Below are 21,758 nucleotides of genomic sequence, written 5' to 3' on the forward strand. Positions count from 1 at the left end.
TGCTTCTAAGCGATATAAGCATTCATTTTGAATTGTCATATCTGAGGAATACAATTTTTTTTCACAATGATTTTTATTTCAACTTCGTTGACATTAAATAGCCTTTATATTTTCTTATTTATCTTATCTCCAATTTACACAATAAAAAAGAAAAACCTTCTTTTACAGAACATTTCTTTAATTTAAAACAAAGTAGAAAAATCATTTAGAAACATAAATACATAACGTTGACATTTAATAACCTTTCTAAGGTAATGCGTGGCTACAATTATTCTTTGCCCCTTTTAAATTGATAAATTTGAAAATTTTGGATTAACAAATACATAAATTAAATCTCAAACAAAATAATTCAATTTTCGATTTAGAATAGAGCAATTTAAAATGAAATAAAAATGAAAACCTATTCTGTTAAGAAAGTAATTACATTTATAGCATTCCAAAATAGGGCGATTCATTTCCTTCATTTTGGAAGTACAAATATGGACCTTTTATGTTTAAATACAGTAGACAAAAGTCCAGAAGAACAAGTTGAAGACGAGAAAGGCGAGTGGGAAAACGAATCTGGCTCGGCTGTCGATCCACATGGCGATTTCCTGGGGCGTCAGCGTGGTCCAGCCACTCAGGTCGATCTCCTCCTGGTGAGTAACGCCATCCGCTTTATTGTTGTTCAAGGTCTGCGAACTGCCTGCCGAATTGATGGCTCCACTGGACTGTGCTGCTCCCATGGATCCCGATCCCAATCCCGATCCCGATCCGGATACGCGCACTCCGTCTCCAAAGGCACTCTCCACAAAGTTGACATCCAGTTTCTGGATGCCCCTAGGTCCTCTAGATCGCTGGTCCAGAACTTGACCCTCCTTAATCGTTGTGATGGGCAGATTGACAGTGAGGTAGTTATTGAATCCAGCACCAGATAGCGAGCTGGTATCTATGGATTTTTGCAAAGCAGTTCCTGAAAACGATCGCGATCTGGCATGACTACGTCGCCTCAGCAGATTGGGGGATAAGGTGGACTTAAGGATGTGTTTGCTATTCAGTTTCTTGACGGGCACACTGTTCTTGCGACGCCAAATGGTATTGACGAAGGCAAACTCCACCATGCTGCCGAAAATGAAGATGGTGCAGCCGAGGAACCAAACCTCCGATACCTTAATGTAGCTCACCTTCGGCAGGGTTTTGCCCTGTGCCGAGGCGAGGGTTATGAAGGTCAGCAGGGTACTGGTGCCCAAAGTAATCCTTGGCGGTGCCTGGTCCGCCTGCAGCCAAAATGATACCCACGATATGGCCACTATCAACATGGAGGGCAAAAAGTAGTCCATCAGATAAAAGCCCACCACGCGTGTCAAATGCACGGTGAAGCTGAGGGAGCTGTAGTTCCCAGCAAAGGCGCCATGGCGCAAGTCACTCAAGTCGGCATTGATGACCGTCTCGTTGGACCAGGATCGCTGCAGCACAAACTCGGTGAGATGCAGTGCACCGTCGTACGTTATCGGACGCTTCTGTTCCCAGTGCAGCACCAGCTCCGAGGTATTGTACATCCAACTCTCGAGGATCGTCGAGCAGTGCTGTTCGTCGAAGGGGAATTTCTTCAGATTGAGCCAGCAATAAAGCGTTGCCTTTATCCTGTTCGAGACGATCACTGTGCCATCGGGGGAAATCGAGGTAAGGATATCCTTTTCCGTGAGACCTGCAAAGTAATGGGGCACTAATCAGTTTTATTTCGATACTTAAGGTTGAAATTTTGGTTAAATGGGGAGAAAGTCCAGGTATTAAGGTATACTATGTATACATTTAAGTTATGTTTGGTAGATAGTCTATAATCTAATATATGTACATATATATAAATATATTTCATACAAAATGTTCGTAAGCTTTTTTTGCCCACTGTATAAACATACATATATTGCAATGATTTACTAACCCAATATACTGGAATCCCGCTCGTTGGCCAGAAAAATGTGGGGCATCCATAGGGAGTCCCTCATGTGCTGCTCACCCAGAATCGGCTGTCTCCTTTTGGGACTTACGTTCCGGAAATTTAGACGCGGATCAAGATAACGCATTTGGAGCAGGGCGTATATCTTGAACTGCAGATCGTGGGCCTCCAGATTCTGCATAAAATATATATATGCACGCATATAGACGTCCACGGGCAATCTTTGTCCAGTTTCCGAATAGGTTATGGGTCGTTCCAGTCTATCATATCGACATCCGTGGGTCAATCTATCCAGTAATTGGGTTTGCGACAAACTGTCGCCGTCTGCCAACGTTGGACAGTCGTCGTCGAGCGCAGTAACATAAAGAGTGTTTATCAGGATCAATATGATGAGCGACCAATCCATTATTTTAAAACAATATGACACTTAACTAAAACAAAATAAAACCACGCTTAAAAAATCCTAACGGTTAATGCAAAATGGCGGAAAGCTTTACATACTGTTACGAGCAGAAAATGTTAATGTTATTACACATAAAAGTTAGGTGTTAAAATAGTACAGAGTACAAGTAAATAAATGTCACCTTTAAATATATATGTTTTTATTTGTTTTCATGAAAAAAAGCCATTACAATTTTTAATATGCATATATTAGAAAATCAACTAATAATAATACTGCAAAAAAAAGTAGGCTAACTAAACAAAAAGTCAGATACAAAGTAAAATAACTAAATAACGATCAAATTACAATTATTTAATAAATCATTACTGTAATCTTTGCGCTTTACGCTCAGTGTAACAGCAGAAACGCTCATGTAAAACCAATTTTGCGCCTTACAGCACGCTGTTGTGCTTAACAGTTGATGCTAAGGGTGGCGCCAAAATTCAAACAATGCCCAAGTTAAAAACGATGGCCCTTAACGTCTTTACTCATTTATGATTTTATTGATTTTATTTCACCGCTGCACTTGTCATTAATATACAATCGGGTATATCTCAACATTTACAAAGTTACTTAAGTTTCGTGTTTTTTCTTTTCGTTTCGTAGTTTCCTCTTTTAGTTTCAAACATTTATTTAAATTTATGAATTCGAATTCATTGATAATATGTATGCATAGTTTAATTTTCCTCTCATCCCTTTTATGCTTATTACAAATACAAAAAAAAAAAAACAATTACCTAAATTAATATATATGTATATATTAAGTGTAGCATATTTTATGTCGTATTAAGTACATATTTTGTAATATTACTAAGCTTGGTTTACGTATAAAATGTGTCGTAATTAGGTATGGGTATTGCGGATTATGTAGTTGCGTTCTCGATCTTCCTGCTTACACACATAAAAAAGGGGCAAATTTTTCTATTTATTGGAACATTAAGAAGGTGCAATTTCGAGTTGAGATGATCAGAATTAATGCAATAGGACAATTCAAAATAAATATTCCCCGACTAAGAATATATAACCTTACATTTATAATGATAACGTTTTGCTTAAAGTGTAATTTACATTACAATTTACACAAACAAAATATTAGGTTGTATTTTCTAAATCAGGGAATGGAACTCCAAAAAAATCTATTTTGTAAACTTGTGTTAAGTTTTGGACGCATATTCAAATTTAATTCAAATTCAAAAATATATACAAAAACTGTTACAAAATTATTGACACTTTGAAAAAAAGACTTTTAAGGTTAAGTTATTGTGGTAAAAAGTATTTCGATGAATTCAAAATCACTAAAATTATGTTAAAATTTATTACAACTAGGAAATCAGCCGAAAGGTTTAAAAACCCCAATGACTTAAATTCAACATCTATTACCATCTCATCTTCCCAAATCGGTTATTTTTCTTCCTTTTTGCTGCTCTGCTCACTTTAAGTATGACAGCTATTCTTATTTTGGATTCATTATGGGTTCATGGGCTTGTGTATTTCACTACATTGACTAGTTATCTTTCTTTGGGGACCACTGTTTACAATCGGTTGATCTGCTTAGGAGCTATGGAAATGTATCTTCGCCGCGGCTGCAATATATAGTATGTACAGTGATAGTTTGACTTAGACTACGATCTTTTTGCTGGTCCAACGGGACGCGGTTTGGTTTTTGTTTTCTTTTTGGAGGTGAAAAGTCTCTCTCCTATACATTCACATACACACTTAATATTCTTAGGTCATATACACCCACACATTATTCTTGGAGGGGCAGGAAAAAAAAACAAAAAAAAAAATGTACTCATTACACTTTACACACTATACCGATTCGATCTAGAGTTTTATGACTATGTCTAAGGCTAATCGCTAACTAATACTGATCCGTCGAGTGAATACTTGTCGTCGTTGGCCTTTTCTTTATTTCAGATGCGCTCCCTGTCCACCTGTGTCTCCTGGAGTTCGAGTTCCGTTTCCTCGGCGAGTGTATAGACCCCGGAGGCGTTGGCTCCAGTGGGCGTGGTCAGGACGTCGAGGAGCGGACTGCTCAGCGAGGAGTAGCCCAATCCCGGATCGCTGCCATGGGCGATGCAGCTATTTCCGGGCGTGGTCACCTCCCCCGAACCGGGAATTACCGCCGAAGTGGGGGCGGGCGTGTAGGCGGGGGCGGGGGCCAGGCGGGCGCCATTCGGATCCATTGTGAGGATGGGCACCAGCTCGTGGTTTACATAGTCCTTCAGTACCAGCGATGTGGGTGTGTCTGCCATGGGGAGAGCTCACTATTAATAGCTATTCATATTTTACAAATAATTCTTTGTTCGTTCAAGTAACAAATCCGGCTCGAAGGACCATGATTAATAGTCAAATACTTTGAGTTTTGGCCTTACAAGACGAACTTGTTACTTTTATAGGATAAATAATGGAATTGATATTGTATCTATATTATTTGTATACAATTTTACAATATCAAAATAGCATAACCGGTATAGAGGACTGAAAGTTTGACGGAACTCACCTGTCACCAGGGTCTCTTCGGTGGGGTTGCGCTGGTAGAGATGCCCTCGCTTCTCGTAGTGTCAAGATGCTGGCACATAGTACTGACCACTCTCCTCGTGCGCCACATCCATCATCGAGCCACCGGCATTGCCGGCACCACCTGGACCACCCGACACACTGCCGCCGGAATTCGCAGCACTCGACTTCTTGAACTCCACCACTATGCGAATTCGATGGACGATCTCCTCGTGGATGACATTGAAACACATGGCCGTTAGGGTCATGCCCGACATTATGTAAACCGAACAAAACCAGGTGGTGGCATTCGATTCCCTACGCAAGCCCGGCAACATATCGCCAAAACCAATCGTGGACAGGCTCATGAAGCAAAAGTATATGCCATCCAGGATGGGCCAGTTCTCCAAGCGATATAAGACGGCGGCGCCGAAAACAATATAGATGATCATCATGGAGAAGCAGAGGAGAATGGGAGCCAGGATACTGAGGCCATGCATGGAGCCCCTTGATTCGCTGGCACTAAGCGAGTCGATGTCGGCCAAACCTCCACCACCAGCAGATCCGCCTCCAGGTCCACCAGCATTCGGTGGCGGAGCTCCACCACCCACCGCGTCCTTCTCGGGTGTGGCATGAAAGACATCCCTCACGTAATACGGCTCCTGCATCACGGCCTGCTGTTTGCGCAACTCCTCCTGCTGTCTCTTCCGTCGCATCCGGCGCTCCTTTTCGGCCATCCGCTTCTCGTCGTAACAGCAGTAGCCGCAATTCGAGCAAAGACAGCAGCACAGGGCCTTCGAGAAGACCTCGCGGGCCACCCGGGCCAAAATGCTGCCCGTGCTGCTCAGATAGACCAAGGTCAATGGGATGCCAAAGAAGGCGTACGCCAGGGTCACGATCCTTCCGAGCGTCGTCCGCGGTGCAACGTTCCCATAGCCTGATGGGTTAGAAAAGATAATAGGTTAAATCCGTTGGTCACTTTAACACATACAAAATATAAGAAAAATCAACATCTTACAATGCAGACCCAATATAGACTTGTACAGCGTTAAAAAGTTATTTATGGTCCTTCGATCCGAAGTTTTTATTCTATTTATATGGCCATGTTTCTGTTTCATGTGACTAAACAAAATCTTAATCCGATAGTTCATGTTCAGTAAAAAAACAAATCCGGAGTGAAGGACTATGTGGAATTTGGGCTATGCGCCTATTTCACTGGTTACTTTCGAAAAAGAGGAGAGGAGAGGACAATTGAAGCAACAAGTAGTTAACATATGAGACCAGAATGTAATTTTTTTCTTTTAATAAATATTTGTTTTAGTCTCGCTTTTTTCTACTTTAAATTCTCTACTTATTATACAATTTTCCTCCTGTGAAAAAATGTCCATTAACAATTTCCTTTTTGTGTTTTTTTTTATTTTCCCACATTAATTTGCCAGAAGTCAATTTGCGCGACTCCCCCGAGATATCCGACTTATTGACATTACCCAAATGAGCCGTAACTTCACATATAAGCCCTGTATACCCCCGACCCTTGTTCTTTCTCCACATTTTCCCTTATTCGCCCCCATTTTTCCCCATGTTGTAAAGGGCACCAAAAATAATTAAGCTGGCAGAGGCAATAAAAATGGTTAACAAGCTTAAGGCCGGAAATTCCCTAAAGAAGGTACAGCAAAAAAAATAACACGGGTGAGGGGAAACAATTGAGCAGGTGGGCGTGGCACACACACACACACACGCACAACATACACAGACATTGGCAATCTTCGTCAGGTGTGTCATGCATAAATTTGAAAATTTCTTAATTTTATTGTTTTCTTTTTCTCTTATTTCTCTGTCGGCGGTTTTCGGATATATTACTTTTTATTTACTCGTGGGTGTGGCTTATATAGGTTCTATTTTTTTTATTGAACAAATGCTGCCTCAGTGGGAAGTGAGTCATTTGAGATTGGAAGGAAGCAAATGAATCGAATCAATATGGGGGTATCACATGTGGCAGGGCTCAAGTGCCTCCGGCTCCTGACATCCTGAAAAGGAAGACTTCAATTGATGGTGGTTGCACAGAGAAAAATAATACGCTACAATGTTACATAGCCATAAATTAAAATGTATTTTTTTTATCTATTAAATAATTTTGATAAATCTCATTCACTTATACTCTTGTTATTTTATAGTTAAATATATATATATATATTATAGGTTTATTGGGAGGGCAAAAGACTATGTCTGTTGTTGGTGTATAATGGTTAAAATATCCAAATAATTTTAACCAACACCCTTGTTTAAAAGGGATAATGCCCATATTTGAAATATAATCCGGTATAAGTGAATGCCAAATTTTTGGTTTTTGTGTAAGGGGTGTTCTTCAGTTAAAAGCAGCAACAGTGACTAAAACAGGAAGCGGATTTCGGAGACCTTGGTAACCATGTAATTGCGTTGACAGCAAATTTAAATGAAATCGCCCCCTCCTTCGGCACATGGCCAAAATGTCAATGTGTCACAAAGTAGAAGACAGCTCAGCATCCTTCGAAAATACAACACATTCACCGCCTCAAACCCCCCACCGCACTCATATATATCCTTTTTGTCCCACCGTCCCCGCACAGTGGGCCATCGATGTGTGTGTGTGTGTGTGTGTGTGTGAGGGGCATAAATCAATCTAGGGCAAGATTTTCGGCAGCATTTTGCTGATTTATTTGCACCACTGTGCACTGCCACCCCCCTTTAGGAAAACCCCCCAGCAAATCCGCCTGCCCCACACCTATGGCTAATAATATTGCCATTGACCCGACTCGAGGGGGCTGTAAAACTCAGCTGCCGCGCTGTCAATTTGCCGGGATATCAGGGTACTCAAGGATAGCAAAGGGGCGAGGGGCGAGGAGCCGAGGGTGTGGATGAGGGCATCTACATATTTTATTGAAAGATATTGAAAGATTTCAATATTGAGGAGTCAAACGAAGACTCAAACACATGAGGATACTGAGATAAAAAGCTAGATACATTGAACCATCTATAAAACCTACAAATACTAACAGACTGCAATTGGTTTTTATCCAAATTATCGATTTATTAATTTAAATCTACGTTTGGTATTTATTTCTGTATTATTTAAATAAATTATTTATCTATTATTTAAATTAAAACCTTTATATTTATTTAAATTTATATATGTGTAATTTTAGCTATTGAAAACCTATCGAAAAGTCGATCAAATATTTATCGCTAACAATGTTTTGGAGGAATGTATGTAATGAAAATCTTTGAAGATATTGAAAGCACTATTACAATTCAGCCCACAAGGTTCATTTTGTTTCCATTACAACTCCGCTTACTAAGTTCAATTTGCTTTCAATGCTCGCCATTTAATTCCGTTCCGATAGGTATTTATCGATTATGCAAATAAATCGCTGAAAGCGGTACGGGGTGTGATTGGGGATGGGCGACTAAGCCGATAGGCAAGTGAATTATTTATCGAATATGCGTGCTAGTGGGCAAGTAAATACAATTACCCGGTCACAGCTTAAACACACACTCTCGCCATAAACAACTAGACCTAAACTGCCTTGGACTTCGGCTAAGCCCATCGCACGTTCATTGAGGCCCATTTATATATCGATGGTCCTTCGGTTATGCCCACACATAACACAAAATGGCGGAGCATAAAACGGAATCGCAGGGCCCCAAAGATGCGCAATTGATGATAGTGAATGTGGAAATGGGACTCCGTTTCCTCCGAGTCTCACTCTCTCGCTGTGTGAAAATGGAAAATGAAATTTAAAATTATTTTGCAACTAAATTACTTGTCTTATTGCCGTCCAGGGGATTGGCCGATCCCGATCCGGAGTCCTATTTATTGTGCCAGCGACAGCAGTAGGAATCTGGAGGAGCGGATGGAGCGAAAGGAGCAGCCTGCCCATAAATTCGCATTTATGCCCAAGACAATCATAGAGCTCACGCCAAGAACGTGGATAGTGCGCCGGCTTTAAAGTGCTCGTCGAGCTGATATCCTCTGATATTCTTTAATATTAATCCTCTAATTTTTCTAATATCCTTGGGAAACTTAACTTTACGGCCTTCGATTAAAATTAAATATGCAATTGTGTTGCATTTAAAATATTAAATAAAGTGCATAAAACTAGATCTTTTTTATTTTTAAAAGCTTAAAAACACAGTGAAAAAAAACGTTCTTAAAGGTATTAATGCAAATGTCCACTTCTATAGTATATTGTAATTTATATTTTTTTTGAGTGTTGAAAAAACTAAATATTTTATCAAGTAAAATAAATAAAAAACATTGGAATCTAGTTATATTTTAAGCCCCTCGAATAGTCGAGCATTTTTTGAAGAACCCAAGTACATTAGAGGGTATCGGGGCATGGTCCATGGCACTGCATGCAAGTACTCGAGTGGCTTAGTCCTCCGGACCAATAATCATAATCATATTGTTCGGGCTGCCCAACCAAGAACAATGAAGACCTGCTGCCCCTCTTTTCCCGGGCCAAAAAACAAACACACAACCCACAAAAACAATAATAATAATAATAATAACAAGCAAGGACAAGGACAAGGCGTGTGGGTGTTTTGGGTGAATTGCGGGTGGTGCCAGGATGTCATGTTAATACAAATGTTCCGGCAGTCTGCTGACTAACGCAATTGCAAGCCCAAAGTCCCCTTCCCACATCCCATTTTTATGCACATTTGCAGTGGCAGGAGGTAGTAATGATGGGCGGGGCTTTTTCTGGTCCTATATATTTGCTTTCTGGCCTTTTGGCATTGGCATAAACTGCCAAGATCAGCAGAAAATTTTTGCAAATTTTATTTTATAGCATTTTCACAAGTGGAAAGTCGTGTCGATGTATCCTTGCATATACATTTGTATGTACATATATATATATATATATATTTGTTAGTGTGTGTGTGTGTGCTATAAAACCCCTAGATGTCTCGGCCATTCGGGCTAAGCAAATAGCTTCGTTTGTTGTTTTGCTCTATCAATATTTGACTTTCGGCTTGCTTTTTTGTCTGTTTTTTTGTTTCCTTTTTTTTTTTTTTTTGCCCTACGAAATTACGCACGCACACGGCATTTTTGCTGGGAAAGCCGACAACTGGCTACAACAGAGCCAAGGAAAACCGAGAAAAGGTGCGGAAAAGTCTCCATGCACATAGATGGATGTTTAGGGCTTAAAAGTTTCGGGTCCTCCACAAACCAATATTTAAAATTGGCCAGGACCTTTTGCTGCTGACAAATGCCAATTGAGAAATCCTCGACAGAGTCAGCAATCGAAGTCTTATCAAACTAGTTTCGGTAATTGAAAGGACTGAGCTGAAAATCTGTATCACAGGCGAAATTGAATACACAACGATGTAAAGTTGGGTCTTGAGCTTAAGAAAAAAAAAGACGGAAGGAAAATTTTCATAAGAAAAAGGCCCATCAGAATAGTTCCCATATTCCCTGCACTCAAATCAAAATTACCCCCATTGTTGAGGGTACCATTTTTAAATAGAATTTTAAATTTTTACCATTTTATATACTTGAATACTAAGATTAAGAATTTTTATATTTAAAATTACTTTGAACGTCAATTTGATACATAAAAAGTAATGTATGTTTATGGAACTTGAAATTTTTTATCGAAATTATATAGTGTAGTGATAATTTAGTGCCCGAACTTTAAACATTGAAGATGACAATATTACCAAAAAGTAAGCATTCATTAAATTCGCCATCAGTGTATTTTTCGATAGGCACTTGTAATCCTTTCGATAAATAATCGTCGTCTGCAAACGATAACACTTTAAACCCTCGACCAGTAGGCACATCAATCAATTACCACTACATTCTTATGGCACGAATTACTCTGGCTTCGTTATGCAACCTGCATCATGGATGCGACCATGGGATCGCATCATCATCAAGGCCCCTTCTTTTTCGCCACTGGAACCCCCTTTTCGGCCACCACTTGCACACACCGTTTTTGCCCCCTTTCCGTCCCCCTCCCACATTTTTTGACCACTCCGCTCTTTAGTTGCCATCAACAACAGCAGTTGGTTCGGCCCCAAATGCACTCATGCGATGGTGTCAAAAGGTGTACGGGTCATGCCCATAGCCATAACCCCACGCCAATCCCTTTTCCCATTTTTATACACCGAGAAAAATACGTTAACGTTAACGAACAGCATTTGGGACTTGAGTTCAGGTGCTAAATATTTTAGCAAATGATTTGGTTTTAATATTCATATTGTAAAATTCTTTCGAAAGATAGATATAATCGTGAAATTTAAATTACTTAAAATTCCAAAAATTACTTTTTGAAATAGCATTAGCTTATCCTAGACTTAATGCACTGCAATAAATATTCAAATTCTTAAAACAGCATGATGCCTGGGGGAATAAAAAGATAAATATCGATAAATGGTATCGATAAAGGAACTGCATATCTATAAAATAATATTATAAAATTCCCTTAATTAGGCATTTGCACTGTAAGTCCATCTTGAACTGGATAAAAAAATTATTATAGATTTTAAAATTGGAATATTTTTTTCATGGTGTATTCGCGTCCTTTCAGTTGCTATTGCCTTTGGTATCCTGCAAACAAGAGCGCACTCGCCATTCAAGTAAAACAAATTTCCGTTGCTGGAACATCAAATTTATGGCCCACAGGCAGTTTGAGGAAAAAAGGGAACCGGAATATGGGGGGGTCATTGTTTCTATCACCCTTTTTTTTAGCGGGGGGAGTGGGGGTTACTGTGTCTGTAAAGGCAGAAGGCCACTGGCACTTACCAATTGTGGTCAAAACGGTCAGCGAGTACAAAAACGCTTTGGCAAAATTCCACTCATGCGGCGGTCCCCCGCCCACTGCCACGCCCCCGACGCCTCCGGCGCGGTGATGGTGATAGTGTGTGTGAAGGAGCACGGCTTCCGTGGCCGGATTGTTGCCCCCGGCACACCAGAGGCGCCCGAGGAGGATGAGGAGGGGGCGTTGGCCACATCGTCGTGCGATAATTGCAGCATAACATCCTCGTTCAGTCTCTTGATTAATTGGTCTTGAAACTTGGCTATTTCAAGTGCGGCTAATCTGTAAGCGAGACGGAGACAGAGAAAAACGATGAAAGAGAGAGGGAGAGAGGAATAAATCAATATCAAATCAATAGAAAATCAAGTATACGCCAAGGTTACTAGCATTAAGTTCTCCTCTAAGATATTGATTTGCCTGTTTTATATTCATTTATCTTAAATCATTAAACTACGACTTAAGGAAATCAATATTTAATTATGAATACGTCCAGGTTACATACATTAAGTATTCGAACGGTTAAACAAGCACAGTCTATTAAATTGTAGTGTAATATTATGTAGTTAATTTATTATTTAATTAATTTGATATGAAAAACATAAATTATTTACTTTCTTTAAACCTACTCATTAATAAATGTTTATTTACATTTTTGCTGAATGAAAATGTCATGAAAAATATATTATTTAACTACTTTTTAAAATGATAGCTATATTTTTGTTTAAACTTAAAACCATGATAAATATTAATTATATTTCGTTAAAACTTATTTTTGTTTTCCAATTATGTAAGATAGCTAAACAATTTCTTCTACAGACTCATTTTGTAAATAATTAATTCTTATTATTGTTAATAACAGTAACATTGTTATCAAACAAAAATGAGATGAAAAATAATGTTGTATTTAAATTTTTAAAATTTTTAATGATAATTTCCCTTTTAGACGACTTTTTGAACATGACATGAACTCGAAAATATTTATTTTTGTGAGTAATTTTTTGAAATTGTGTTTTTAGAACGTCTATGACGTCGCACTCACTTTGTCCAGTTCTCCTTGTAGAGAATGTTGAGCGAGACGGTGATGTCCCAGATATTCTCGATGGTCCGCTGCCGTACATCGTAGGTGTCCGGCGAGAGGGCGAATTGAGGCATGCCGCCGGCCTCCAAGTCTGCCGCATCGTCCACGCCGTAGACGAAGTCGTTGGCATTTCCGGACGGCATTCCTTGGGCGGCGACGGCGGCGGCGACCGTGTCATTGTCCGCCGGACGACCCTGTACCGCTTGATGTCCTTGCTGCTGCTGCTGCTGCTGCTGCTGCTGCGATGTCCTCTGCTGGTAGACACTGTTCCCGATCCCGATTCCGATACCAAGGCCAGCCATATTGCGCTTGGTGCTGGCCAAAGTGTGCTGCTGATGCAGCAGGGCCGAGTCCTCGTTCTCGATGGTCAGGAAGATGAAGGAGCCTGCAAGGAGTTGTGCGAACAAAAGCCAAACATCAGCAATGTAACACTTGGAGAAATTGCCATATTTGTTGGTACAAAAATATATTTTGCTATTTGAAATCGTTTTTACAAAATGAGATCAGAGATGTTTTAAAGGTATTTGAGCTGAATAAAAACTTTACAATTAAAAAAACAATATCGAATGAATGATAAAAAACCTATATAAAAAATGGCTGTATTTAAATTTACTGTAAAGACCTTATAAAACATAGTATATATATATATATTCTATGTGCATCATGTGGCAAAATATCTATGCCACCGCATCTTAAATCTCTGGCAAAAACATGAACTCAGCGGTAACTCATTTGTTTCCTATATGGCATAAAGGATGCTGTTGGAGGAAAGAGATTGGACTCAGGTCATAAAGCATCTTGAAGGCGTTGCAATCGGTCTGAGCCAGCTTAAGGGCTTCCTGTTTCTAGCACACTGTTGAAGGGCAGAAATCTCTTGCATGTTCATGCTAAATTATGAGAATGCCAAAGGAAAACAGAAGTGCTATAGAAATTTCTAGAGGTTTGAATTCCAATTAGAAGGTGCTAAAAAAACTCAAAGTATGCTTTGTAATTATGCAAAAGACTTCAGGTTAAAAATATATCGCAGCATTCCTTAAGCAACCATTTAAAGTGATTTGGGTGGTACACTTACATATTAAATATTTTAAAATTTATTTATTTAAAAATTCAGACAAAATGTCTTAAAAAAAAAAAAACTGATTAAATCAAAGTAAAACATTTTGTCTTAAACTAAAATTATTAATATTATATTTAAATTAAATAGTTTCTTTTGCTCAACTCGCCGGATTTCTGAAGCACTTTAATAAAATGTCAACGGCCTTGCTCAAGTTCATCCCTTCACATTACTTTTCGACCCCAATCGATAAAATTGCCAGAGTTCTTGCTCCTTTGGGGCCATCCGTGTTGATTCCTGTCACTTATTTAATGTTAATGCTCACATGTGACACATTTTGTCAAGTTTTTGAAAAGTTTTCGCCTGCCTGCGACAAAGTTCCCATTTACTTTTGGCTATCGCCGGCTGAGAATGATGTTGAATGTATGTGAGATGATGAGTTGATGTCCTCGCCAAAAGCCAACACATGTCAAAGTTAAAAATAATACTCGTATGGTGGAAAATCGGATCGAGAAAAATCAAGATGATGGGCTGGACACAGAGCTGAAGGCCTGACATATGTTTTTCCTTTTTCCCGACACGAGATTTATTGAGCGGGAAATGCATCGGTAAGTGCGAACTTGCCAAAGAAATTCGTAGAGTTCGGACTGTTATTTTATCGCTTCGTTTAACTATCTGTCATGAAGATTCAGAACTTTAGTTTTAAATGAGTAATTGATTTCGTTGTTACCTTTGCTATGTTATTAAGTTTAAGATTTTATTTAGAGTTCGGTTTTTTATTATTTAACCTTCATTGCTCAGGTAAAGGTGACTGCCTATTATTATTATATTTAAATTTGCATGTCAAATCCTCTGCTATTTTATTTACTAATTTGTTTTTTAGGTATTTATATTATTAAGTTCCTCTAAAATATGCTGATTCTAAGATCGAATGTTTAAAAATAAATATGTCGGATAATAGCTTCGAAAATAAACTGTCAAATATAACGTTGTTATAAATAGCTTGTATCTTAATAACTTTTGACTGAGCCAAATTCAATTGTCATTTAAGTACAGTGTATTTTTTGTTGGTAATTACTGAAGAATAATTATAAATTAATAACTCATTAACTATAAAATGTTCTTCAAAGTATTCTAAGATTTATTCGCTGTGCAAAACCTTTACTTTCAGTTAACCTATTTGTCCAACTTGTATCTTTTGCTGGAGCATGAAAACCCTGTAAACGGGAACATTCATCTGTCATGTGTGTGTGTGTGTGTGTGTGTGTGTGTCGTGTGACGTCAGCGGGTTTCACGCACGGCCTAGCGAAAGTTAAATAATTGTTTGTGTCATTTTGATGATTTCCTTCTAACAAGGGACAACTTTTTCGCCCAGCTGTCGCACACACACACTCACACACACACTCACACACACAAACAAGTGCTAAATTTTGCGATTTGTTTAAAGTATTTTCCACACATGTGTGTTGCGCCTTGCCATGTTGCTGTTGTGTTGATGTTGCTGCCGTGCTGATGTTGCTGCTGCGATGTTGCTGTTGCTGCCTCTCAGCATCGCTTGTCAAAGCAGCCGTCACCGTCAGAGATTTGGAGAAAGAGGGGGAGATTCGGAGAAGAAGCCAGAGAAATAGGCAGCGAAAACGAGAAAGGGACTTAGATGGATTTCCGGTTGCGGAGAAAGTGACGGATTTCGCGTCAAGTGTCGTCTTTTGGTTTACTAATACCCGCTCATAAACATAAAAGTGCCCAAAAAGAACGCCACACTTTTCACAATCAAAAACTCAGTCTGCTTACAGTGGTTACTTGAACATTTTTTGGCTAGCTTGTTGGTTCAGTTAATCTTTTTTATAAAATAAAATATTTATATGAACACACAAAATTATCGCAGCAAAAAAGAAAAAATAAATATATAAATTTGTATAATTTCTATTAATTTATTTTTGAGGCAATTACCTTTAATTTATTAAAACATACAAAATTCTTCTTTTTCTAAAACAAATTTAAACAAAATCTTCTATATTAATAATATGTGTTAATTTTAAAAATGTATGTACCTAAAAATTAAAACAAATTATAATTTTAATTACAATCAAAAGTTTCTTCGTAATCAGTGTGCCGAAAATACAACATGGAGGACATAAGTTTTGGCCGCCATTTTGACGTTTGTTTTTGGCATCAAGGGGGGCGAAAAAGGGGGCGGGGCGATGTTGGCGGCGAATGATTAATTAAATTTATCACGTTGTTGTGCGGCTTTCCACCCAGTTCTTGTTGTTGGTTAATTTAAACGTCGAACTCTGTGACAAGATACATTAAGCATCCTTGTTTCTTTCATGTCCCGAAAACAGTAACCGAATTCACTACACAGATACAAAAATTCAAATCGATTTCAATTTTATATTCCCGGATAAAATATGTATTTACTTTGTTCGTATGATTTCGAAATACGATAAAAAAGTATGAAGTAATATTTTAAATTTACTATTACTGCTACTTAATATTATTGCCACACCCTGATTTACTGAAAGTTTAGAAGATTATTTATCTTATAATAATGTATTTTAACATTATAACAAAAATTAAATATGCTCGAAAGTTGTAGGAAAAATTATGAAATAGATCAGCTTTTTTTTCTGTGTCGTACTAAGTTATCTGCAAACGTATCTGTGTTTGTATTTGTAAATGTATCTGTATCTGTATCTGTATCTGCAACACGCGCGGCAAAAAGAGCAAATGAGATGAACGCATGGTCGAAATAAGACGCCGCGTTAATTAGGACGGCAGCAACAATGAAGTGGCAACAACAGACAGCGGATACAAATGATATGTGAGTGCCTGTCACGCACAGTGCCGTCAATTCGGCTATTTAGCTGCAGGCACGGCCACTTATGTCCTTTAAAGCCACTCAAACAAGGACATATTGAAGGGCAGTTATTAAAAATAACTATTAAAGCCAAATGTTTCCTTCAATTTACCTTACATTTTTAGGTTTGTCGCTAGATTTGTATAATTTTGGGTATTTTACGAACTTAAAATTGGGTTTAATAAACAATAGTTAAGTATTCTTGGCTGATAGAAATTAAATCGAGAAATGGTAGTTTCCATGAATTTTTAACGAAATTCCAGGAAGAAATGTTTGTTATATATATATAAGTTATATAAGGTGCATTTATTTGGAATATATGTTTTCTGTCCAACCCCTTGATTATTAAACGATATATAATTTCATTTATAGTATTAAACTTAATTTTCTGTCATGTTTTAAAAATGTTTTTTAAGACATATAAGATATTTCTGTATAAAAGTTGAAAGTACAGTAAAGACATTATGAAAATGATAAAGTCTGATAATTAAAGATAAATTATTTCGTCATCTTTACACAGAAATGAATTAAGCTAATTTTAAGCTCGACATTTAATATAAAATTTATTATTATTCACCTTTTATTTATTTTTTAAATAAATATTCTCTTGGTATTTACTACATTGAAATTATTTTCAAAATTACTACAGGATTTCAGGAGACATGGTTAAAAAATATTTATTTCACTCTCGTTTTCCACATTCAATTTTAAATTGAAAAATAAATGAAATTAAATTCTCGTCAAAGCGTAACCATTTGAATTAAATTCGCTGCGTTGCGTTTCGTTAATTGATTGAATTAATTAGGCAAACTTAATTTGGATTTACTTACCGAGCAAAGTGTAGGCGAGCAGCAGCATGCAGATGCCGAGATTTGTGAGGAGGGCGGACCAGACGGTTTGCGTGGTGGCCTTGCGATTCTTCTTCTTGCCGTTGTCCTTGCTTCCGTATCCGGGCGGTGTCTTTCCGGTCTCACCAGGACACTCTCCACCTGCCCCTCCCCCTCTGCCGCCCCCCGAACCGAAGCAGGAGCAAAATCCCTGCCGCTTTCTTTGCCGTTGCTGCTGTTGTTGTTGCTGTTGCTGTTGCTGCTGATGCTGCTGTTGCTGCTGGTGTTGCTGCTGCAATTGGTGTTGCACCTGCGCTTGGGCCTGAATCGATACCGCCTGCGCCTCCTTGCGGCTGGGGGGCGTGGCCATCAGCTGCAGCGGCAAAAGTTTGGCATTGCTTTTAAGCGTACCGCAATTGCTGTTGTTGCTTGCGCTTATGTTGTTGCTGCCGGCGGTACTGACAGTCGAGGTGAGGGGCATGGGCAGGGGCAGGGGCAGCGACATGGTGGGCGGCGGTGCCATCAAATCGTTCACATAACTCGCCGTGGGATACTTCAATATACCCGGCGGCGCCATTGAAGTTTGCGCCAAGGATACAATCACCTAAAAATAATATAAATATTCAAAGGCAAAATTATTAAATTTGACTATTTTTTTTTCCTAAAGATAGCCAACTTAATTTTATCGTTGATCGTTTTGTTAGTTTATTTTTTAAGTATTGAGTTGAAAATTAATTAATTAATTAAAAAAAATGTATACAAAAAAACAATTTAAATTAGATTTTAGGAAGAAATTAAAACTGCGGTTATATATGCACAGATTCATTGTTTTAATTTATATATTATTTATAGAGAAAAACCAATAAAAATGAAATTATTAGGAAAATGCAATAAATTTATAATGAAATACGTTAGTTTCAAGGGCAACCCACATGTCCACTTTGGCAATTCCCAATTATAATTGAACTTAATAGTTTAATTTTGAAACCTATTGAGTGGGTTATTAAAGTGAAAACAATTATAAAAATAACAATTGCAATTTTAAGAAGAAAGAAAAATTGAGGTTTAATTATGCCCTGATTTTAGTTTACTGTTTTGGTATTTTCATTTTCAATTTGAATAGATTAAATGTTGTTATTAATTATTAACAGAACCAATGAAAATTCAATTATTTGGCCAAAACTGTGGTAAATGCAATGAATTTATGATGAAATACGCAAGTTTCAAGGGCAACCCACCTGGCCACTTTGGCCGCCCGTCTGGTTGGCCACCTCAATGTCCTCGAGCGTGGGCATGGGCAGCAGGGGCGTGGTCTTGAAGGTCGTCGTCGCGGGGGGCGGGGCGGGCAGGAGGAGCGGGGGCAGCTGGGCGGGCGACATGCTGGGCAGGATGCCGATTGACACGTAGTTGCCGGCGGTTCCGCCGGCGGACGAGGTGGGCGGCATCTGGATCCCCATTCCGCTGCCGTAGTGTGGCGGCGCTGTGGTTGTGGCCATTGAGCCGGTGGGCGGGGCAGCGGTCAGCTGCGAGGGCGGCGGCGGCGGGGGCGCCCCGGTTTGCATTGGCATCGGTTGATCCGGATTCATCTTGCATTTGGTCGCTGTTTTGTCCTTGCTCCGCAGATCAATCAATCAAACTGCGGATTATAAATAAGTAAAATCGAAAGTTAAAAAATGTTAATAATTATAATTTATAAAAGGTATATTTGAATATATTTCTCAAAATGTAAATGTATTTAAAGTATTTTTCACAGTCCCTTATAAAGATTTTTAAATGAAATCCTGTGGAAGTTCTTTTTTTCAATGGATATCTTAAGACACATTTTGGGTGTGATTTCAAGGCACTACAAATTTAGAAAATTTGTTTAAATGACATTAGTTAGAAAAGTCCATTTCAATTATAGAAAAAATCTATCTTAGTTTAATTTTTAATATTATTAATGCCATCTGTTAAAATTAAATTTCATAAATAATGTGGAATCAATGCAAAATTGTGAAAAGCCGTGCATTATATACAGAACTGAGCTCCCAAATGAACGTATATAAACATTATTCAACTTTAGGTCAATGCAATTTAAACCTTTTGGCCTTCTATTGGCTTAATGCAATTTTTGTTTGAGCCAACTATATGGCAAAACCCTAAGCCATTTAGCTTGGCATTTCGAATTACTTAATATAATTTTCTGCTAAAATAGGCAAATAGACACGATAAACCTATTGGCATTCCGCCCCGATGGCGAATGGCAAACGCTTACAATTCCGGGCCAAAATCCGCAATTGCCGCAGATGAAAATCGGTTCGGCATCTGAATTCTCCGGGACTTTGGGCCTTTTGCAGGTGGAAAACGGCCAAGTGGTTGAGTGCGGTTCATCAAAGCATTAATTAACAGGCACTAAAACACACATGGATGTCTGAAAATCAGAATGCTGAAGACATTCCCATTAATTTGTACAATTCAATGATTTTCATTAAGTTGCAATTACTCGAAATTAATCGCTTTTGCCAAAATACTATACCAAAAACTGATGGTGCGATTGCGGGTGGGCCGATGTGTCTGTTTTCGTTCATGTGGGCGGCTCAATTGGGTGGTTCAATTGGGTGGTTCAAGTATGTGGTTCTGTGGGTTTTTCCATGTGCAAAGCCTAAGCGGCTTACGCCCCAATCATCGAAAACTCTGTCATCATCGGTTGAAGTACGCTTTGATTGAAATTCACAGAAGCGAGGCATTTGTTTAGTTTTCAGTTCTATTCGCCGAAGCCCCCAAAAATTAAGGTGAACAACCGAAGCGCATTATTAGCCGTCTGACAAAGACGGGGAAAAAAAATGAAAAGTTTTCGAGCCAGGGTAATTGTCATTGACGGGAAATAATAATATTAATGTTTCAAACATCTATGTACAATTTGTAAGCATTCATTTTTTGAGAAATATTTTATTTTTTTTATCTTTTGCAACTTTGTAACCAATTTTGAACAACAATACAATAAATACAATTTAAAACCAATTTCTGCCATAATTGAATTTACAATGTTTGAAATAGAAAAATTGTAATATAGTTTTATAGTTGCTAATAATTGCTAAGAATTTTATTTAAATGGTTTAAATGATTTGTGTTTTTAAGTTAAATACAAAAATAGTTTACAAATTCAAGTGATGTTTGTGCAAAGGTGTGGCAATTACGGACGCTGCCAAGGACACAAGGACACGTGGTGTGCTGCATATTTGAAGGCGCTTGACTTGTTTTTGTTATCCCGCAATTTCCCCTCCGAAAGGAAGGCGGTCAAAAGGCCGACAAGTGGCTTAGAAAAGAGCGGCTTTGAAAAGGGAAAACAAAAGGCGGAGAAACAACAAGATGCGCTGGGAATTCAGTTCAAGTGCAGCCAATGTGTTGCCCATTTCGTATGCAGGCGGTGGGTGTTACTCAGGTGCGAAAAGGGGCGTGGCTCTTTCGGACACCTATTCTTCGGACAGGTGAATCTCGGCCGAGGGCAAACTTCAGCATAGGAAAACACAAAGAGCATGAATCAAATTGCAATTGGCCAAGGTGGAAAAATGCGGAAAAAATGGGAGAGTTTTATGGCAATCAAGGTGAATCGATTGGGAATTCATGAAATTGTTTTGCTCGCCGATAAATAAAATAAGAGGAGAGGTAAGGAATATATAAATATTTATATTATTGAATGCTTTTTAAAGCTGCAATCTTAAATTGCCTATGTTAAATACATAAACAGTTTATGATATAATAAAAATAAAAAATTTAAGTTATTACATATCATAGAAAACCCAATATGTTTGGTTATTTTATTTTTAATCTATGAAGACATGAAAACGTGGAGTTGTTTTATTTGTATTTAAAAAACTCTACTTTTTGGTTATTTCTTTACAAAATAAATTTTATATTAATGTTGGTTGACTATTCATATTTTTAAACTATTCAACAAACCCCAGTTACCTAAAATCATTAAAAAGGTGTCCAAAAAAGAAGCAGTAAACAGTTTAATTGTTTAATTTTATGTTAAATTACATGACTACAGAACAATGCTTTATAAATTTTTGTTTTTTAGTTATTACCGAAATAGCCTTTTAAGGTAAACTATTTAATTTCCATTGTTTTCGCGCGTATTGTTTTGCATCGAATTTAATCTGTCGCAAACAGCGGCCAACAATTTTTGCGACTTCAATTCCATTACGCATGATTCGCGATGCAGCAACAAAACTGTTTTGCGGAAAATCCCCCTGCCCCCGTCTTTTCCACGCGATCGTAGATGGTTT

General features: G+C 38.2%; 2 protein-coding genes across 2 annotated transcripts; both read right to left on the minus strand.

Moving 5' to 3' along the window:
- Positions 1 to 89: 89 nt before the first annotated feature.
- Positions 90 to 2,420, minus strand: LOC128260634 (pH-sensitive chloride channel 2). Its single transcript, XM_052993783.1, has 2 exons — positions 1,922 to 2,420; positions 90 to 1,687 (listed from the first exon to the last, which is right to left on the minus strand). Exons 1-2 carry the CDS (start codon positions 2,340 to 2,342, stop codon positions 495 to 497), a joined length of 1,614 nt encoding a protein of 537 aa, XP_052849743.1. The 5' UTR covers positions 2,343 to 2,420; the 3' UTR covers positions 90 to 494.
- Positions 2,421 to 4,490: 2,070 nt separating this feature from the next.
- On the minus strand, positions 4,491 to 20,217 carry LOC128260630 (uncharacterized). Its single transcript, XM_052993776.1, is given in 8 exon segments — positions 4,491 to 4,626; positions 4,882 to 5,814; positions 11,662 to 11,817; positions 11,820 to 11,956; positions 12,714 to 13,137; positions 17,494 to 18,094; positions 18,729 to 19,126; positions 19,660 to 20,217. Coding segments are annotated over 6 exon segments (2,538 nt in total). The 5' UTR covers positions 19,077 to 19,126; positions 19,660 to 20,217; the 3' UTR covers positions 4,491 to 4,626; positions 4,882 to 4,942.
- Positions 20,218 to 21,758: the final 1,541 nt, after the last annotated feature.

This window comes from Drosophila gunungcola, assembly GCF_025200985.1.
Source record: "Drosophila gunungcola strain Sukarami chromosome X unlocalized genomic scaffold, Dgunungcola_SK_2 000034F, whole genome shotgun sequence".
NCBI lineage: Eukaryota > Metazoa > Arthropoda > Insecta > Diptera > Drosophilidae > Drosophila > Drosophila gunungcola.

Bases quoted from the DNA above. Each gene is read 5' to 3' on its own strand.
- LOC128260634 (XM_052993783.1), bottom strand. From the start codon at position 2,342: ATGGATTGGTCGCTCATCATATTGATCCTGATAAACACTCTTTATGTT. The intron at 1,688-1,921 runs GTTAGTAAATCA...ATTACTTTGCAG, and splicing joins GCGGGATTCCAGTATATTGG to GTCTCACGGAAAAGGATATC.